This window comes from Ambystoma mexicanum, chromosome 5q (assembly GCF_040938575.1).
Source record: "Ambystoma mexicanum isolate Mex_15411 chromosome 5q, UKY_AmexF1_1, whole genome shotgun sequence".
NCBI lineage: Eukaryota > Metazoa > Chordata > Amphibia > Caudata > Ambystomatidae > Ambystoma > Ambystoma mexicanum.
In genome coordinates this window covers 1,011,839,015-1,011,859,028 of record NC_090933.1, presented here as the reverse complement: position 1 = coordinate 1,011,859,028, position 20,014 = coordinate 1,011,839,015, and the positions used below count along the sequence as shown (strand labels likewise).

At 42.9% G+C, this 20,014-nt stretch overlaps 1 protein-coding gene across 5 annotated transcripts in view; it reads left to right on the top strand.

The window, feature by feature from the left end:
- CSMD3 (CUB and Sushi multiple domains 3) overlaps positions 1-20,014 on the top strand; it is a 3,270,409-nt gene that overhangs the window by 1,886,028 nt on the left and 1,364,367 nt on the right. For all 5 annotated transcript variants that reach the window (XM_069621531.1, XM_069621530.1, XM_069621528.1 and 2 more), the window contains one exon: positions 3,624-3,839. In XM_069621531.1, the coding sequence (XP_069477632.1) occupies positions 3,624-3,839 (216 nt within the window). The remainder of the gene's footprint in view (positions 1-3,623; positions 3,840-20,014) is intronic.

Here is a 20,014-nt window from a genome sequence, read left to right as displayed (position 1 = left end):
CCCGTTAAGGGACTTCAGAGCTAATAACGGTACCGCAATTTGCGGTACCATTATTAGCTCCTTCCCCATTCCCATTGAGCCCTATGGGGGCTGAAATGGGAATGGGGAATGGCTTTTTCAATGTGGATTTACTGGTCCCGCAAAGGTCGGAATAGACTGGTAAGTCCCCATTGAACCAGGGCAGACTCAGTACCGGTTTTGGAGGTAGTCGTGGCGCAAATAGCGCCATGATTACCTCCAAACTCGTAATGTGGGCCATTGTATAAAAGACATGCTAGCAAAACCACCATCTTTCTACTCACATCCAGTGATGACAAAGGATTGTTTGGAGCTCTCCCTCACAAACAAAGTTTTCCACTTTGATGGCACTTAGTATCACCAAATGAAGGGTGTCACTATGGAAGCATCAAACGCTCCTTCAGTGGCCAACCTGTTCATGCACCATTTTGAACAAGTCTTCGCATTTACCAACAAGGACTTCAAATGCCACATCCGTAAATGGTATCAGTACATTTATGATATCATTATGGCCTGGTCTGCTGGTACAATAGACCAGCTTCAGCCTTTTAAAGAATACCTGAACAGCAATTCATGTGGCATATAATTATCAGGGACGCAAAGCCAACACACCATTTATTTCCCAGACATAAGAATCACCGCAGACACCAAAGGACTACACACCATACATTTCAGAAAACCCTCTGAAATCAATTTGGTCCTCTTTGCCACTAGCTGTCACATCAAGTCGATCATCAAGAATATACCCAAAGGTGAATTCATCTGTGGCAAAAGGAACTGCAGCAATGACACTGCATACCTTGCCTAATGCAGAATCCTTGAAGAAATATTCATCAACTGAGGCCACGAGGAAACAGTTTTCAAATCAGCCTTATTGAATGACAGGTCAGCCCTTCTCACCCCTAAAGCAAAGAACACACCTGGAGAAGAGGCAATACGATACGTAACCCAGTACAGTCAGGACAGTTTCAAGGTGCAACACATCCTCAACAAACATTGGCACCTGTCTCAATTGATGAAGATATCAGAAATGGTTTACAATGAGACCCAAAATGTCCTTCACAAAAGCACCAATCCTGAGAACACTTTTAAGTCCATCACATATGGCACCACAACAGATATAGGTTCAGATCATGTGTGTATCAACCATGAAATGGATTTCCCCTGCTTGCAATTTTGAGGGTTATTGGCTTGTAGGCTTGTGTTCCCTGCAGGTGTGCTATCTCTTCTGCTAACTTGAAATGTTCCTTCTCTCAGTGTCCTTGGCAAGGTTGTGCACTGTGGCCACACTGCAAGCCCGGTATGGCTGCTTCAGCAGGATCAGCCTGTCAGCTTTCTCTGTGTTCTCAAGCTCTTTCGTCTTCTTTCATTCAATCCAATGTACCTCTGGCTTCCATCTTTATTTTTGTGGCCGCCCATGTTAGTTGCTTTTAAGCATCAGTAAGCAGGCTATAGGTATTCTTGAGCATGTCCCGGTTTCCGCCTGGCAAAGGTATATGTGTGTCAGTCCTCTATCTATGTGAATCATAAGCATGCTGTTCCTGTTGGCCAGCAGTACATCTCAATGTCTGAGGTACTTCATGCAGGGATGTCTATGCACTTCATGTCTAGTGCATCTATGTCATAGGGCCTCGTTATGACCATGACCCTTGCGCTCCCGGAATGAAGGGGGCTGGGACGGGACAGGCCCCTTCATTCCGTCAAGGCCGATTATGAGGTTCCCTTTGAAGGACCCGGATCAGACGTCTGGTAAAACCAGATGTCTTTTCCGGGTCCCGCGAGGGAAAGAGGGAGGTAACAACGGGACACTTATAATGTTCCCGTTGTTACCTCAATCCCCATTCCCATTGAGCCCTATGGGGCTCCAATGGGAATGGCGAATGGTCCTGCAAGGAGGATTTACCGCGTCCTCCTATGTCGGAATGACCCGGTAAGTCCCCATTGCAGGAACCTGGTAAAGGAGCCCGGTTTGGAGGCAGTCATGGAATTAATAGCTCCATGGCTACCTCCAAACTCGTTATGAGGCCCATAGTGTTGGTTGTGTCGTCATCGGTGGTCTTTGAGGTTACGGTCAGTCAACTTGCTCTATTGATTGCAGTTGATTGCAGTTGCATTTCTTCAACGCTATCATCAGGTTATTGGGCTGTGATGCATTGATTATGGGGAGCAAGTGCCCATGAACAATGTACACCTCTCGTTTCTCTGTCTCTGAGATGAGAGTGGGATGGGTGCAACAAGGGCCACCTTTCGGTCTCTCTGTTCATGTTTAATGTTCTTGATTGTCTGTGGCTACCCGGGTGAGTTGTACATTGATAAGTAGGGTCCTAGGTAGACTGATTTTTGTCTTGTTTCCAGGGGTGAGTTTATTTCTCTTGGGCGTTGTTGTCCCCTGATGTGCGTCTATATACCAGTTTGATATTCTGAGATTGTTCAATTTCATTTGTTCTGTTTTGGTTGTTTCTTGCACGTCAGTCTTCCGTGGTGTGAGGCATATTCTGTGGTGCTATGTCTTTTAGTGGGTTTCCTGCCAATCTGTGGTTGTGTTGGTATTGGGTGCACAGTTGCGACAGCCTCCTTGTGATTCTCTGGTTTTATCATCCCTTGTAGAGACTTATGGTAGATTGTCTTCTATTCACAGTTGTAGATTTATCTTCCTTGTGGGAAGCTGTGGTTTTGTAATTGTATATGAGGTGACTATGTGTGATTCCCCGGGTTTGATTTATCCTGAAGTGGACTTGTGGTATTACAACTGTACAGGATTCACATTGGCTAAGCATCTCTGTGGTGATCAGTGTTTCAAATTATCTCTTGCATGTTCTGTGGTTTATATCTGTGGCCTATTGTATTTGTACTGGGTTCAACAGTTGTTGTTGGCTTCTTTGTTAGTTCTTCTCTAGTTGGGTCCTGTATGCCTATTTATTTTTCTTTTGGGGTCCCTTGATTTGATCTTGTTGTATTTGGTTGATGGATGAGTTAGCCTCCCTGTGGTTTCGATTTAGCAGTTTTCCTGTTGTGAGAGTGCACCTAGATTAAAAAATGGCTGTATTGCAAAACCACAATATGTGGATGAAAATTGAATCAGCCTCCTTCTTTTGAAGAAGCTGTGAAACATTGCTACACGTTGGTACACATGGAATTTCGAAATGTATTTATGTATAGTATATTATAATAGTGTTCAATGATTTTTTTTAAAGCATATACTGAACATGCATGTCCAAAATTGCAAAGCAATATTTGTTTTATTTACTAAAAGTACAATGGCAATTAAATACATGTATATTCATTTTGGAGTTGCAAACATCCAATATGTGTATTTTCCAGCATTTCATACATTAGCATGTGGTTTACAAATTACAAATACATTTATAAAATAGAATCTTAAATGCATCTAGTTGGACACAATGAATGAACATTGTGCCTTTCTGTGCATGCATACCAATTTGAATTCATTTTGAAATAGTAATTAGCACTTTGAATGACATGTCATCCTAAAAGCACTTCTTGCAATGGATGTATGGTTCTAGAGGGATAATGTAGTGCTTAAGAATAGAAGGCATTGGTGGTAATGATGTAATCTGTAATTCTTTTCGTTCTCCCTCTAACAGGAGTGCAGTTCACCTTTCACACTTTTCATTTGGAAGATCTTCATGACTACTTACTAATCACAGAGAATGGCAGCTTTACCCAGCCACTGGCACGGCTAACGGGCGCCGAGCTCCCCACAGCAATCAATGCTGGTCTCTATGGAAATTTCAGGGCTCAGTTGCGTTTTATTTCCGATTTCTCAATTTCCTATGAAGGATTTAACATCACATTTTCAGGTAAGAAAAAAGACCTGGTCCCAGCAAGAATTGCGAGGTTAAGAACATGATGTTTGATATGAATGTAATTATTAAGAAAGATCTGCTTAGGTGATATTGTACTTTAGTTAATTACGTCCAGTGGGTGACTGTATATCCCTGTTCCATTACCTCCAGTGGTGGAGGCAGATTTTGGTGCTAGGGTTGCGGATAGCTCCTGAAAGAGCCTCAAAGTTTATAAATGATTCATGGGTAAGCAAGCCCACTCTGGGTGGTGAATGTTTGCAGTAGAGGGTTCTACATTTTTCATCAAATGAGTACAATTGACCAAGCACCCAAAGATTGAGGAGGGTTCAAAGGAGTTTCCCCCAGACAATTGTTTTAAAAATAATCTGCTGAAATGATGCATTTTGTAGCAGATTTTCTTTGAAGAAATTAGGTAAAAAGCAATGCAATTTACAGTTGGTTCTCTAGGGTAAAACATGAAAACAATCAATGAAATGCCATGTCATCAACAGTACACAACAAAGGAGCCCTTTAGATCATTTTCATAAGGCTGCAGCAGAGCTACATTTTTTCACCTCTTATATGTGTGTGAATCTGGCATTGTATGATGCATTGCCGCGCTTTTGAATGAGGAAGTGAATGCTGTGTGAATGGAATAAGTGAGTAAATATGTGCATGCATGTGCGTTTGTGCTGGACTGGGGAGTGGGTGGTGGTGTGGCACCTACACATGTGTTACTATCTTTTATCAAGCAGCAGTTGGGAGGGTCTCTGGGCTGGTGTGGCACCTCCATGATGGGCGAGGGCTCAGGCGGTTGGCAACCCCTCGACCATTCTGGACGGCTGGCCCTGTTGAAAACACATAAATATGATATAAAGTGACCATTACTGTCCTAGACAAGCGCAACCTGTCTAGGCAAACAATGGTCACTTTACATATCATGCATGCTGGGTGAAGTGCTTCATGCATATGATTTAACGTGACCCTTACTGGAATAGATAGGCTGTGGCTGAAACTTCATGTATGAAATTTAAAATGACCATTATTAGTGCAGTTAGGAAACATATCCATGCTAGTAAGGGTCACTTCAGCAGTCTCTGCAAGGGATGTACAGCGCCGCAGAGATGCTATATATGCACATACACATGCCCCGCACACACTCTCATACTAATATAATACATGCACAGCTGCTGAGTGAGTCAACTAGTCCTGCAAATACACACTGCATTATACACAAACACACATACATACATAGTCATACATACATTCATAACAATATATACGTACTTCATTACAATACATACAATCCTTGGATTTCATCACTTCTTCCGGAGGGGGAGCAACTTCCAATGAGTTGAGGGAGTTGAGGCTGCTACCCAATAGTCCCCTCTGGGGTTGGTACTCAGCAGGAGGATCTCATGGGGAGCGATCACCCCTATGGGACTAGGGGCTACTATCCAGGGAGAACGGGTACCCTCTGCCCCAAAACACCTCCCGCACCAATCCCATATCTAGTTGCCCCATGTATCTATGTCAAACCGAGAATACACAAAGTACTGGGATGAAGAAGAACCTAGTCTACCCTAGGGAGATTACTAGGATAGATACTGGGATCAAGAGGAGGTGCAGAGCCATCAAGAGCACTTTCCACAACTACAATGAACATTCTGGTGTCTCCTGAGTGCTGATAGGCCCAAACAGATTAGCAAGGGTAGAAAGACTTGAGATCAGGAGAGAAGCTTCTCCCTGGAGTAACCACGAGTGTGGGGAATGCACGCCCGCAACACAGAAAGAAGATGCTGGTGAAAAGATTGCCAAGCAAGTGGAAAGGTTTGCAAAAGGTCTAACGTAGAAGGACCACAAGGCAGAGAGAAGCCAAGGATGTCCAGGTGAGCACAGCTGAGGTTGAGGAAGACACGCACACAGAATGACTGAAAGGGCTGCAGAGCCGCAGTAGCATGTTGGACGACCCTAGAGGCACACAGAAGTCAAGAGCAGAAATTGAGGAAGCACATATCCAACTGGACTGAAGCAACATAAACCCTGAAGGTATCAGGGCTAACGGGGGGATTGAAAAGTGTAAGATGAGTTACTGGCAACTGCTGGAATGACCATATAGGGGCACAGGAAAAGACCCTGGGGGAAAAACTAAGTCTCCTAAATGCACACCAGAAAGACAAGAGACTGGGCCCTGTAACCTCATAGGAAGAGCATTGCTGCCACTCTTCCACATTGCAAAACCTGGTGAGATAGCACCCCAGGTCTTCCAATACCAGTCTGGGACCAGCACCCGTATAGGAAGGTCATCACAATCACTTTTCTTCATCACATGTACATGTCAAGGAGGTAAACCTAGTCTTCCAACCCAGGGCTGGAACCCACACCCTCATAGGAACAGCATCAACATCACTCTTCCTTGTTGCAGTACCTGCCAGGAAAGTAAACCAGGTCTGCCCATATTGGTCTGAAAACCCCACCCAAGATGAGAAAGGCCAGGGAAAGGGAGACAATTTCCCAACTGTTGTAAAGTGCAACAAAAAGCCTGCAAAAGGCCGTGGGAAGGGAGACATTTCACCAACTGTTGTGGAGTGCAATACAAACCTTGAGAAAGGCCAGTGGAATGCAGACATGCCCCCAACTGTTGTGAAGTGCAGTAAGAAGCCTGACAAAGGCCAGGGGAAGGGAGACCCCCAACTGCTGTGAAATACAGTAAGACGCCTGAGAAAGGCCAGGATAAGGAAAACTTTCCCCCAACTATTGTAGACGCCAGTAAGGCCAGGGGAAGGGAGAAGTTATCCCAACTGTTGTGAACAGTAGCAAGACTCCTGGGAAAGGACAGGTGAAGGCAGACATTCCCCACCTGTTGAAAATTGTACTTAGAAGCATAAAGAAGGTCAGGGGAAGGGAGTAATTCCCTCTGACACTGTCAGACTGTAAAATGCTATAGTGAAGGAAAAACTGTGGGCTGAAAGGAATATTGTAACTTGCACTGGAACTTTGCCCTTTGAATTGAACTCAACATTATCATTGTTGACATCTCAACCTGGAACTTTGTTTTGGTAGCTTGAAAGGGATGGAAACATGGGGAAGGTTGTCATTCCCCAGATATAGGCCCGACCTACAGTTGGAGATGGAATCAATTGTCCAGAAGTAGGCAGTCATTCTTCTCAGTCACAAAGGTCCATGACCTCTTTAGTTTAGCTAAAATTTTAAGGGACAGAAGCAGGGCTTTGACCTAGGATGATGGGAGTTTGGTTTACATGAACATCCTAATTGAACCCCTAGTATGTTGGGTTGAGGCAGTGAAACCACTCTTAGATTTAGGGAAAGGTATGAATTCTCCTTTAATTCTCAAAAATTTAAAGTGTATGTCAGCAACCATACCACCTCTGTGTCTCCTCCTTCTGCACCCTGACAACATTTATACATTACAATACATACATTATTTACAATGCATGATACATACATACAAACTTAACAATAAAACAAACATTACAATAACAAAACATACACTTTCCAATGCCATGGGTCACCTCTACAGGCCAGGGCAGAGGCACGATGAAGCAGAGGCATGCTGTGTGCATGGAGAAGACTCACCCCGGAAGGACTTGAATGATTCATGTAATTTAGGGGAGTGGTGCCACTGCACAGGCCACAGGAATAATGTAGTTGCTTTGGTAACCCTATGAGTGGCATGCTGCACTGAACAGGATGGCATGCCACTCACAGGATGTTTTCTTGTTGCAATATCAGCACTGACTGGTAACAGCCAGTGCTGATATTAAATCTATATTTTAAAAGTGAGTGGCGCACTGTCCTGTGTGGTATAGAGCACCACTCACAGTGTGATTTTTTGTTTTGTTTAATCAGGGCTGGCTCTCAGAGCACCAGCCATGTAAGAGGTTGCTGGGGGAGGCTTCCGGCAGCAGTGGGGAGACATGAGGTGCAGACACCCCCCATCTCCACTACTGGTTACCTCTCTGTAACAGTGATGATAGCAGTCTATATTCATCAAAGAAAAACATTGTTTTACATATATGAGAAAAGAATATGCATATAGTAAAGATAATAACACACATGACAGAAAATATTATAGTGCAGTTGTGTGATCTGAAATTTCAAAGAGAAGCTCTAGACCAAACACAAAATACAATTTGTTTTTAGTTTTCAAGAAGGCATTCATCAAGCACATAACAGGTGTATAAGTTTGATGAGGTATTGATCTAAACATTAGATTGTTAAATGGTGGGCAATGCAGATGCTTCCATCTGTTGTTCATGTTTATTGATTTTTTGTTGAGAGAGGGCATGTCGCTTTTCAGGTATGTGCAACCTCACCTTCAAATGTGCCAGCTATGAATATTGGCCACCCATCAACAGAGAGAAAGAAGCTCACATGCCTCGCGCACTGATGGAGGAAAACAAATATTCAACAGAGCACCTACCTCTGTGGGGGCCTGTAGATATAATGTTATTCATTGGGGGACCCACCCTTTCAAAACACTTCAGGACATGGTGGAATATCAAGCATCCTAAGGGTGTTCTACATGTTGCACTCTTCCAGGCAGTCCCCCTGGTATATTCTAAAATAAGAAACCTGGGCTGTATTTGCCAAGTGAACTTTGGAAGAGAAAATCAAAGTGGTGCCAAGGTGCAGTCTATGTTCCACTCCTCACATCTCTTAAGCCTTGCTCATCCTTTTATACCTCAAAAGGATCGTGCTACTGCAGTGGGAGCTTTAGAAATCTCCCATCTGTACTATGATAACAGTCGGTTAGCAGGCAGCCCGGGAAAACAATGGACTAGGCTCCAGAGAGCACAGAACATGGCAGTTTGATCAATCATTATAGACCGTAAAATTTCGACCATTTCAGCTCTGCACAGATCTTTACAATTGCTTCCAGTGAAGGAAATAATTGGTTTTAAACTCCTTTGTCTGGCATTCAGATGACACCTTTGAAACAAAACATCTTAACAGTGACCAGAATCCTTTTGCAATGTAGATCAAAAAATTGGCTTAGGTATATTGATGATGTCCTGCTAATCTGGACAGACAACATTGAGGAACAAGATCTGTTTAAGATATGGTTGGACAATCACAAGCCGTTGATCACATTTACAATGATGAACAACATGACCTCTGTGGCTTTTCTAGATAAAACATAAGTAAAAATGTAAATGACATGATCAACACTACATTATATGTAAACCTACGGACAAAAACACCTTGATATATTTCTGTAACTATGACCCAGCCAATCTATAACTCAACTTTCCGTTTGGTCAGTTCTTGCAGATCAGACGAAACTGTATTTTAATTGACCAGTTTAATTGACGACGTTGCAGTACATCTGAAACATAGAAGTTACCCACACAGAGCTAAAAAAGATGCAAGAAAAAGAAAAACTGAAAAACCACATGGGCAGTGAATAGGATCAAATGCACTTGTAGCCTCCCATATATTAGGTAGACCATAAGGCAACACATTTGATTTTATTTTGATTTTATTTTATTTATAAAGCGCAGAAAACCAGGCCCAGGGGCAACCGGGCGCATACTCTTAGACATGTTACAATAAAACAGTAGTTACACAGTAAGTTACAAAATATACAGCATATATACATCAACCGAGGGGTACCATTAACAGAATATAATACAAGTACAGAGCAGACAGAGCAGGGATGTATATACTTGTCCTGTACCACACAGGGAGACTGGACTGAGTAAGGGTATCATGGATCTTGGGAGAACAGCCATGTTTTAGCATTGTCCTTGAAGGAGTGGAACGAAGGTTCAGATCTAATAGGTGTGGGCAGAGTGTTCCAAAGTTTGGAAGCTAGGACAGGGAAACTCACCCCACCAGTTTTTTGGAGTTTACATCTCGGCACGATGAGGCTGTGAGTTTGAGCTGCTCTAATGGGTCGAGTGGATGTGTGGAGTGTGAAGCGAGCGGACAGGTAAGGTGGGGTGTTGTTGCTCAGGCATTTGTGAGTCTTGGCTAGGGTTTTCAGGGCAATTCTTTGTTTTACCGGGAGCCAATGTAAGTCCGATCTGATGGAGGAGATATGGGAACGTCTCGGGATGTTTAAGTCTACCCTTAAGGCATTGTTTTGTACAGTTTGCAATTTATTAAGGTTAGACTGACTAGTCCCAAGGTAGAGAACACTGTAGTAGTCAATTTTGGCCATGACAAGTGTTCTGGCGAGGGTGATGCAGTTGGTAGAGTTTAGGAAGGGTCTGCAGGCGGTGATAAGTTTGCAAGTATAAGCTGAAGCTGACCTAACTGCATTAGTTTGTCTGTTCAGGGAGAGTGTGGAGTCGAGGTAGACGCCTAGAGTCTTGGTGTCTTTGGAGACTTTAATATCGTTGCCATCAATAATGAAGGACGTTTGGTCTAATTCGTTGAGCCGATGATTTGATCCTAGAAGTAGGAGCTCGGTCTTATCATCGTTAAGGCAAAGTTTGTGATGTGCCATCCAGGTCTGGATGACCAAGTAAACATCGGTAAGGGCTTTGGTGTCAGCTGTGTAGTCTCCTTGATGGGGATGAGTATCTGGGTGTCATCCGCATAGTTGGTGTAGGAGACACCCAGATAGTCAAGCACATCGAAGAGGGGCTTGGTGAATACGTTATATAACGTAGGGGATACACACAAGCCTTGAGGAACGCCACAATGAATGGGGAGGGGTCGGCTGAGGCCATGGGTGAGAAGACCCTCATAGATCTGTTGCTCAGGAATGAATGGATCCAGGCATTGGCAGAGTCAGAGAAGTGGGCTGCAGATTTGAGATGCTGGCATAGTATTTGGTGGTTGACCAAATCAAAAGCCGCGGAGAGGTCAAGGAGGAGGAGAAGAGCTAACTTCCCCTTGTCCTTTAGTGACTCCATCTGAGTTTTCAGGTCAATCAGAGCTGATTCCATGCCATGTTTATGGCGGAATCCTGATTGTCTTAAGCCCAGAAGATTGTTTAGTTCGAGGTAATCCTGAATCTGCAGGTAGACTGCACGGTCCAGGATGTTGAGCAGGAATGGGACTGTAGTGATTGGTCTGAAGTTAGTTGGGATATTAGGGTCAAGGGAGGGTTTTTTGAGGAGCGGGATAACCCATGTATCCTTTAGGTTGTCAGGACAATACCCATCTTGAAAGAAGCATTTATGAATGCTGTGATGAACACGGCTAACTCATGAGATGCTTCCTTGATGATAGGTGCTGGGCAAGGGTCGCCTTGGCTATTGGATGCTTTTAAATTGTTTATGATGCCTTCTACTTCGAGAACAGTGAGCGGGGAGAAGGAGAAAGGTTTATGAGAAGGATTGGCTAGGTGTGTATTGAGTGTGAGTGTGGTCAGTGGTTGGTCAAGCTGTAGGGATTTCTGTTTGTCTCTGATTTTGGATTGGAGGGTGGCAATTTTACCCAAGAGTGCTGGCTGAATGTTGGAGCACCAAGTGCTGTCTTTGGTAGCAGAGTCGGGGGGGCAGCAGGTGTCTCAAGTTCCTTAAGAATTATTAAAGAGTTCCTTGGTGTTAGACTGGGCTGACATATGTGGTTATTGTAAGAATCTTTTTTTGCCTGGAGTACAGCTTCTTTATAGTTAAGGGTGGCTATCAGAAGACTGTCCTTGTGGGCGTCAGAGTGGTGACTTCTCCATCGTGACTCTGCAGTACGTTTCTCTTTACGTAACACTCTAAGCTGGGGGCTGAACCGTGAGTTAAGGTGTGCTCGTTGTTTGTGTTTCCTCAGTTTGAGCGGGGCAAAGGAGTTGATGGCTGCAACCACTGACTGGTTGTACATGTCGGCTAGGGTGGTGGGGTCAGAGCAAGTGTCAGGAGCATTATTTAATGTGGGAAGGATGAAGGGGAGTAGTTTTTCAGTCGTAATGTTCTTTTAATTTCTGGTGAGGGTGGCTGGGGCGACCAGAGGCATGGGTGGTGAAGCTGCTTCGATACTGAAAGTGATGACGTGGTGGTCAGACCAGATGCAAGGGGCGTTGTATAGTACACTAATATTGCAATTGGTGTCACTGAGCCAGTCAAGGGACCGCCCTTTAATGTGGGTGGGTTCCTGTATGTGGTGTGAGAAGCCTAAATCTGTTAAGGTATTAGTGAGGTTGAGGGCCGCAGGGTCTTTAGGGTCTTAGTGTCCTAGATTAAGGTCACCAAGAATGATGGTTAATGCATTAAAATGTGCATAGAAAACAATGGTGCAACATTTCTGCCAAGAAAAACATTCAACACAGACATCTTCTGGTTTGTCATACAGACAGTTAAAACACTACCACAAGGAGGTGATAGAGACATAGGGCCTCATTATGAGTCCGGCAGTAGCCGTGCCAGTAAAACCCGCAGGCTGCCACCAGACTTGTGATAACTTACTGCTGTCTGACTTCCCGGAAACAACAGGACATTACAGCCCTTGCGGTCTGGTAAGTCAGGCGGCATTAATTGTTAGTCCCCATTCCCATGGGGTCCCATTGGACTCAAAGGGAATGGGGACCATGGAAGCACTGCTTCCATGAAAAACTGCAGGCGGGTGCCGTTCCGCCCGCCAGGGCCGACCTGGCAGGAGGAAAGGAAACCCACCCACAGACTTGCACTTTGCCGGTCCAGAAACAACAGTGCCAGTAAGCTTACCGGCAACGTTGTTTCCAGACAGATAACGTTGTAATGAGGGCCATAGTCTTATGCAAATTGGAGTAAAATGTGATCAAGATACTAGATTGTGTAAGATTAGGTTTAAACACGAGCATCAAATGGGGGCTGTCTTTGTAATCCGATACAATATTTCCCGACAAGATGACCATCATTAAACTGTAGTGTAACAGAAACACTGTACCATGAGCACCATTAATGGTAGCCAGCTGGATTAAAATACGATGATTATAATAGTGCAGCAGTGTGGACATGAAAAAGGTCTGTAGTTTAAGCACTAATGCACTTATGACCAGTTAGAAAACAGTGCAATGAAGTTGAACAAACACAATGGGCCTCATTACGAGTTTGGAGGTAGCCATGCCCTTAATAAGGGCAAGGCTGCCTCCAAACTCGGGCCCGGGTCTGTGTTCCCTGAATGGGGAAATACCGGGCCATTCCGACTTTGGAGGGCCTGGTATTTCCCCATTCAGGGAACACGAACCATCCCCATTCCCATTGACGTTGTTAGCATGCTGGTCTCCTCGCAATCTGACCAGACGCCCAGAGCGGGTCCCGCGAGGGAACCTCGTAATGAGGCGGTATGGGTTTAACGGCACCGACACCTTTACCGGCGCCGTTAACCCCTTACTGCCTCACTTGTAATGAGGCCCAATGTGTTCTGAACTAGGGCAGTATAGGTATGATATGATGTAAGTCATTTTTTTATTGTTTTTATTTATTGATTTGCTATAGTTCACAGGGTACTTTTCACATATACACACAATAGACATTGGAACAACAAACTTGTTACAACAAAGCAAAAAACACACTTTAGCACATTAACAATGACACCAGTGGACCTTCCCAAAACCTTCCAAGTCATCTCCAATCTACAAACATAGACGTAAAAACACTTAGATACATATCAGTATATAACAATAGGTAAAAAGTGTCTTGCACTTGTTAATACTAATAAACTTCCCATAATTTGATCAGCTATCGTCTATGGCACAAACTCTCCCAGTAGCATTCTTAACTGAGCACTAAGACCTCTTTCATAAAACGTATAGCAGCCAGTGACCAATTAAAAGATATATCTGCAAAATACGTTGCCAAACCCAGCCCGGGCGGACCACCTTAAATTCCTATAAGAGGTGTGAAAAATGTGTCTGGCGTACCCTGGTCAGTTCACTGCAAGATACCAACAGGTGCTGTAGGGTTTCTTTAGAGTTCTCCTTTTTACAGATTCTACACCCTCTTGAATTACACGCTACACTGCCTTCCGCACCCAGGATTTCCTTGGTAGGGAGCAAGTTCAGGCAAAAGCCAAAACACTGACTACGCCAGTGTTGCCCTGGTCATTTCCTCAAGTAGTATGGAAAGTTGTTATAGGGTCTGGCATCTAACAACAATCCCGAAAATAAATGGTAGTTCCTAACACAATCAATTGTGTCAATCCAATCGATCTCCCATAATCTCTTTTTTACTTTCAGTGGATATATTACTAAGTACTTCACTGAGGAGTCAACGTCACTTAATATTTCAAGACACTTGGTATTCCATCCTGCTAGGCCAGCCGGGGAGTTGGACTCTAGCCCACACTTTAGCAACCCCAGGTTGATCCCTCTTCCACCAAACAAATCTTTTGTAGGAAATTTAAATGTTTCCATATACACAGGGTGTCCAACGACACCAGACCCAATTCATAATTTAAAACAGGGGTAGGGACACTAGCTGGCAAGCACTGTACTTTTCTCCAGAATATTGCAACTCTGAAACTAGAGGAGAACCATCTCTGGATCCGGAAGCACCTCAAGACCTTCCTCTTTGCTTCGGCCGTTGCCCCCCTTATCTCCTGCTGATCTGTTTTTCTATTGACACGGTGCACCTGGCCACCCTCTGTCCTCTGGGCCCAGGTACCTGATCACACTGCCAACCTCCTGCACTGCCTCAGGAACACCCCTTGTCTTTTCTTCTGCACTTATCTGACATACCCTGTTAGCTATACTCAGCACTTGCCGCTTGCTGGCTGCACTACCACTGTTAATTGCCTTTATTATTTATTCATTGTATTTATTATTATTTATCTCTTTCTTTCCTGCTCCGCACTTTCTACTTCTCCCCACTTCCCTGCACTTTTTCCCTTTTCCCTTCCCCAAGCAATTGCGCGTTCTCAATGTCAATGGGCCTAGTAAGATCATTGTTGTGTTCTCCCCGTGTTCCCCTCCCTTGCCTTGTCGCTCTCTGAAACACTTGTGTATGAGCGCGATATAAATAAAGTATCAATTCAATTCAATTTAATTCAATTGAGCTTACATTATTGCCCTTTAAGGGCAAAAAACGACATCTCCACACCATACTTCACCACTGGGACCACTTTTTTTTTTACAATAGAACTCACATACGTGAATTATCGAGAAGTACCCAGATTTCTTGTTTAAGTAGCTGCCCTGGGAGGCCAATGCTCTGATATTTAGTTTTTTCTAGTATCCTTTGTGAGGATTCAGAAACCCAGGTACACACAATGGTCCACTTGCTATAAAGGTATCCCTCCAATATACAATTTGAATTACAATTTGAATTAACCTCCTGCTTTTCCATGACCCTTTTGAAAGGTTAGCATTTTCGATTTGGGGACACTTATTGTTAACATATTATTTTTGGTGTCTGTCTCCACGGCCATCAACTGATGCAGCAAACCTATTGGCATGTGGTCCATTAAAATCAAGTTGTTAACTCTCCACACTCCTTAAGCATGGTTTATAGTGAAAATGTCAAAAAAAATGTCAAAAAATGATGTTGAAAAAAAAAGTTTTTTTTAATGTGGGTTTCCCCCCAAGCCCCTGTTTATTTTTTATAGCTAAACCCCGACATTTTATTTTTTATCGACCTTTTTGTTTTCGACTTCTTGCAGTCGACATTATAACTACACACCCTTAAGCATAATTCTAAAAGACAAAACACCTTCACAAACAATTACATTAGCAACCTTACCCATTGCTCCAGACAATTTGCAAAATATGGCACCCATCACAGAAAGCCGTAACGTTTCAGGTTTGCAGATATCAAGTTTGCAACAAAGCAAACTTTCCCTGGTCCCCTTTGCTCTATGTCAGTCCTCTATGCTGCCACTTGCAGATCAAAAAGCTCCAAGAACATGTGAAAACAGCAGAAGGTTTATGTTGTAAGACTAATCAACATAACATGGCATAAAAGGGCTTATCAAAAGGTTTAACTCATTTGCCCATGAGAGTGTATTCTGGACGTCCCAAGTAACCACAATTATTGGCTGTGACAGTGGAGGGAATTAAAATTGATCCTGCAGCAGTACATCTACTATACTAGAATGTCTTTTGAACTAAATGTCTGGTGAGGCTATGCGTCCATCTGTCAAATTAAGTGTTATGAGATTAAGAGCGAGCCAGTAAAAAGTAAAACAAAAATACAATTCTAGGTGTCAGTCTCAAGGGTTAATAATGAATTAGCATGAGCAATATGTATCCCTAAAATCATTAAAGCTGCCCCATTGCATGGTAGTCCTTTACGAGTAGTGTGTACTTAAATACTGCTAAGGACTCAAAAGTTTGCAGTTGAGACTCATTGATATTACACATTTTCTGTCTCAGATCACACATTTTGGTTCAGCAATGAAGCCAGGATTTTAAAGCATTCTGCAATTAGGCACTTGACCACATATTTTCCATGTGTTTCCAGTAGGGATATTTAAGATTAACTTTCAATGGCTCCAATTATACTGGGCCTCATTAGGAGTTTGCGGGTCCAGAAACAAATGTGACAGTAAGATCACCAGCACTCTTGCTTCTGGAACGGCAAACTCATATTCTGCCTGCCGTGGCTGCTGTGCCTGACAGGTCTGACCCTGCCGGGTGCAGTGGCCATGCTAGGCAGACCCGTCATAGAAGCACTGGCACTGTCCGTGTCCACACTCCCATATAGTCCTATGGGACTCGATGGGAATGGGGACAATTTACCGGCCCCTGATTTCCCGGGCTGCCAGACTCGTAATCAGCTGGTGGCACCGGGAAGTCAGGCACCGGTAAAATATTGCGAGTTCGGCGGCAACCTGACGGTTGCACAGGCAGGTTTACCGTCGTACTCATAATGACGCCCTATGTCTTGTAGTGATTACTTGCAAAATGCATACCTCACATTTTAAAGCAACCTGACAATTGTGTCATGAGATTGAAGAAATAAACATCTGCAGCAAAATATATGTTTTGCAGCATTTTGTGGCACTCATACTGTCTATAAAGTGTTTGATAAAAAGGGTGTAAGAGCATGAGTTTGCAAGAGATCCAAGTTGTCATTATTTGCACCAGTCGTTTGATGTCTCTACTAGCAATTTAATAGAAACTGTTTTTGATTTGATCTACCTTTTTTGTTCAACCTGGATGTTCATTTTAAATGAATACACGTTAGTGATGTCTATCACTTTGAATGATGCATTTATGCTCTTCAGTCACTCACACCCTTCACACTCATCATCACCCTGCACATTCACCAATTGTTCATCCTAACAGACATTCCCAACATCATATTTTGTCAATGATGCACATAATCGCTAGCACTGTGACCCTGACAAGTCAGAACTTGAAGTCCACGGTCCCTGCCACACTCCCAACCAGGCACCCAACTCACACCTTGCACTCGCTAGCTCCTTTGGTACTCTCCAGTCTTTCATTCTTTCTCAGTATCTCATTGCGCCAGTCGTTGCCTTGTTCCATGTTTCCCCGAATCGCTTGCTCCTTCTAAATCTCAGCCTTTCACCTCCCATCCTCAGTTGAAATCTGCTGCTCGCTCCTTGTCTCCCCTATCACTTCCAGTTTAGCCTATTGCTCAATCACAAGCCCATTGTTCCGTCTCCTTGCCAATGCTCGTTGCTCCCTCTCTGGCCCACTTCTTTTTATGGCAAATATCTACAGGCGATGGACAAAAGCAAGCTTGCTTTAAATATCCTGTACTATTCTTGAAACAAGTAGACTTTGCCTTCTGACATTGCATGCAAGTGATTTGTGCTGCATGAAATGGGGGTGGGAGCAACAAGATGGCGGAACCAGCATGCAGGACATTTGCTGGTAAGGTGACCATATGTAACATGTGAGTCTGTTTGAGACATACAGACAAAAAGACACAATGTGTATTGACTTTGTTAATTCATCATGTTTGGTTGACCAATTAGAAGGCAGCTTTGTCAGTGTTTGATTACAGAACAAAAAATTTAACCCGGAAAAAATGTTCAATGAAAGCAGTTACAGGAAATTCGAGGAATGATTAGAGCATGTTAAGTTATCTACCATTTTATATGCAGAGATGTGTACACTAGAGCCCTTGCTAATATCTTTTAGTGTTTCCTGAAGGGCTCCAGAAACGTCTATCAAAGCACTGCTTACCACACGATCTTCTTTATGGAAAATTCTAGACACAAATGTTTACAGACGCGCACGTTTATTTCAATAGCACTGCATTTGCACCACTTTTAATAAATACCCTATAGACATTTTAGTAGTGAAAAAAGAGGCATGTGTGTCACACTCAGTATGCTGACAATGTTCCCCACCAACAAAATGACAAAGGAGGGTGTCCCCATTCAATGGGGTGTCACCCAGGCAAATATCAGAAATCCTGCATAATCCTGTCCATGTACGGTTCCAGAATATAATTTGGAATTTGGAAATATTTATATAGTGCTGGAACCTGGCAGAATGAACTGCATCTGGGTGCAGGTGAAGTGAAAGAAAACTACAGATCTGCGGTGTATCCACTAGATTATGCCCTAGCCCTAAACTACCCACAGTGCACAGGCTTATTTGAGCAGATATGTTTTGAGGGGCTTGTGAAAGCATGTTAGCTCTGTCATGTTTTCACAATTCCGAGGCCCAGCATCTGGGCATTAGTACACAAGTCACGTGATTATAGAAGATAATCTATAGCAGATAACAATATGGCTAAACGAGAGCAAGACAGATGGAATCGCGACTGTCTTCAGATCAGCTCAACATTATCTGGCAGATGAGCTTTTCAATCTACCCCTCAAATATTATAACTGGAGAATTATTGTAGAGCACTCCACCGCGTCTTGAAATTGTGACCACCAACTCGTTATAGATAATCTTCTATAAACACTTAACTTGTGAACTAATGCCCCGATGCTTGCCCTGGGCAGATATGAATCACATTATTCTTGAGAAGTCTGCCAACTAACTAAAATTGTGTTTTTATGTTGTAACGTGGCTTCTGTTTCCAAATGATGTAATAGATTGGCAGAAGCCACCAACAGATTCATTGTGCAGTAATTGTTCACAATACCAACATCACGTTTAAGAAAGGTTATGATTGCTTATTAATAGCTACATCATATATATATTGAGAGTCCTGAAGAAGAGAAACAGTTCTCGAAACACATGTTGGCTCATTAGATGTACTCATAAATCAACAATACATATGTTGTTACTACAAATATATTCCCTGACAACCATTTACATGTGATTAATCACTTGCAGCTTTCACACGACAATGACAACAGGACTATGAGCACACTAGGAACTTGAATCTTTTACAATGAATTCTTGGACATATGTTGACACATGGTAAGGTCAGGAGTGTGGTTATATTTGCAATGCCATTCATATCCTGATTACCAATTCAGATAGAGGTTTCCATGAACCTACTCATTTCAAATAGTGCAATACACATCTATAGAAACTCTCACTGTTTTTAAGCATAGGAGAACACACTTAATAAAGGCACAGTTTCCCCACAAGATATCTATTTTCTAATATCCTGTTTGTTTCATTAAACAAAGCATGCAATTAAAAACAGAACACACAGAGTTTTGGCCTTTTCCACAGAGATCTGCCCATCCCTTGCAATCTCAAATCATTTAGATTGTAGGCCTTCCTCAGGACAGCGATTAATTTTTTGGACACAAAGGTTCAATCTCTTTGCTAAGACATGCAAACGATATTCATTCTATAAAAGATACATTAAAAAAATACATTAAATAAGTTGATGCAACTTTTTTGTCCTGCTTAATCTGCCAACATTTGTATCCAGAAGTTTGCCATTGACATCTTGTTGTCGTCATGCTGGGCAGCACTTTGAATTGTTTAATGCTGCATTAGATATTGCAGTGCGGTCTGTAATAATCATGATAAGAACCCTTTTTAATCTTTTAGTGTTTCTTCTTACTTAGTTCTGATGCTAATGCTGAAAAACAGTGACAGTATTAAAAGTTTGTCGCTGACCTTATTTTTCTCTTGACACGTATGGATAACAAGATTGCTATCTTCAATGTTTTGGAATGCTTATGTCACCTACAATCTAGAAATACTAGCCATCTTGATTTAAGATTGCCAGATTAGGTCACACTTGTCAGAGCATTGACTTTGTTGCCTTGTCATTATAATTTCATTGACCAATCTCATACGTGTATTTCACTAACCCTCACTGATTTTTCTTACCTTGAGATTAGAAGAATTTCGACCTTCTGAATATTTGAGGAGCCTCTGCCACCTAAATGCCAAGCATTTGTATCTCCTT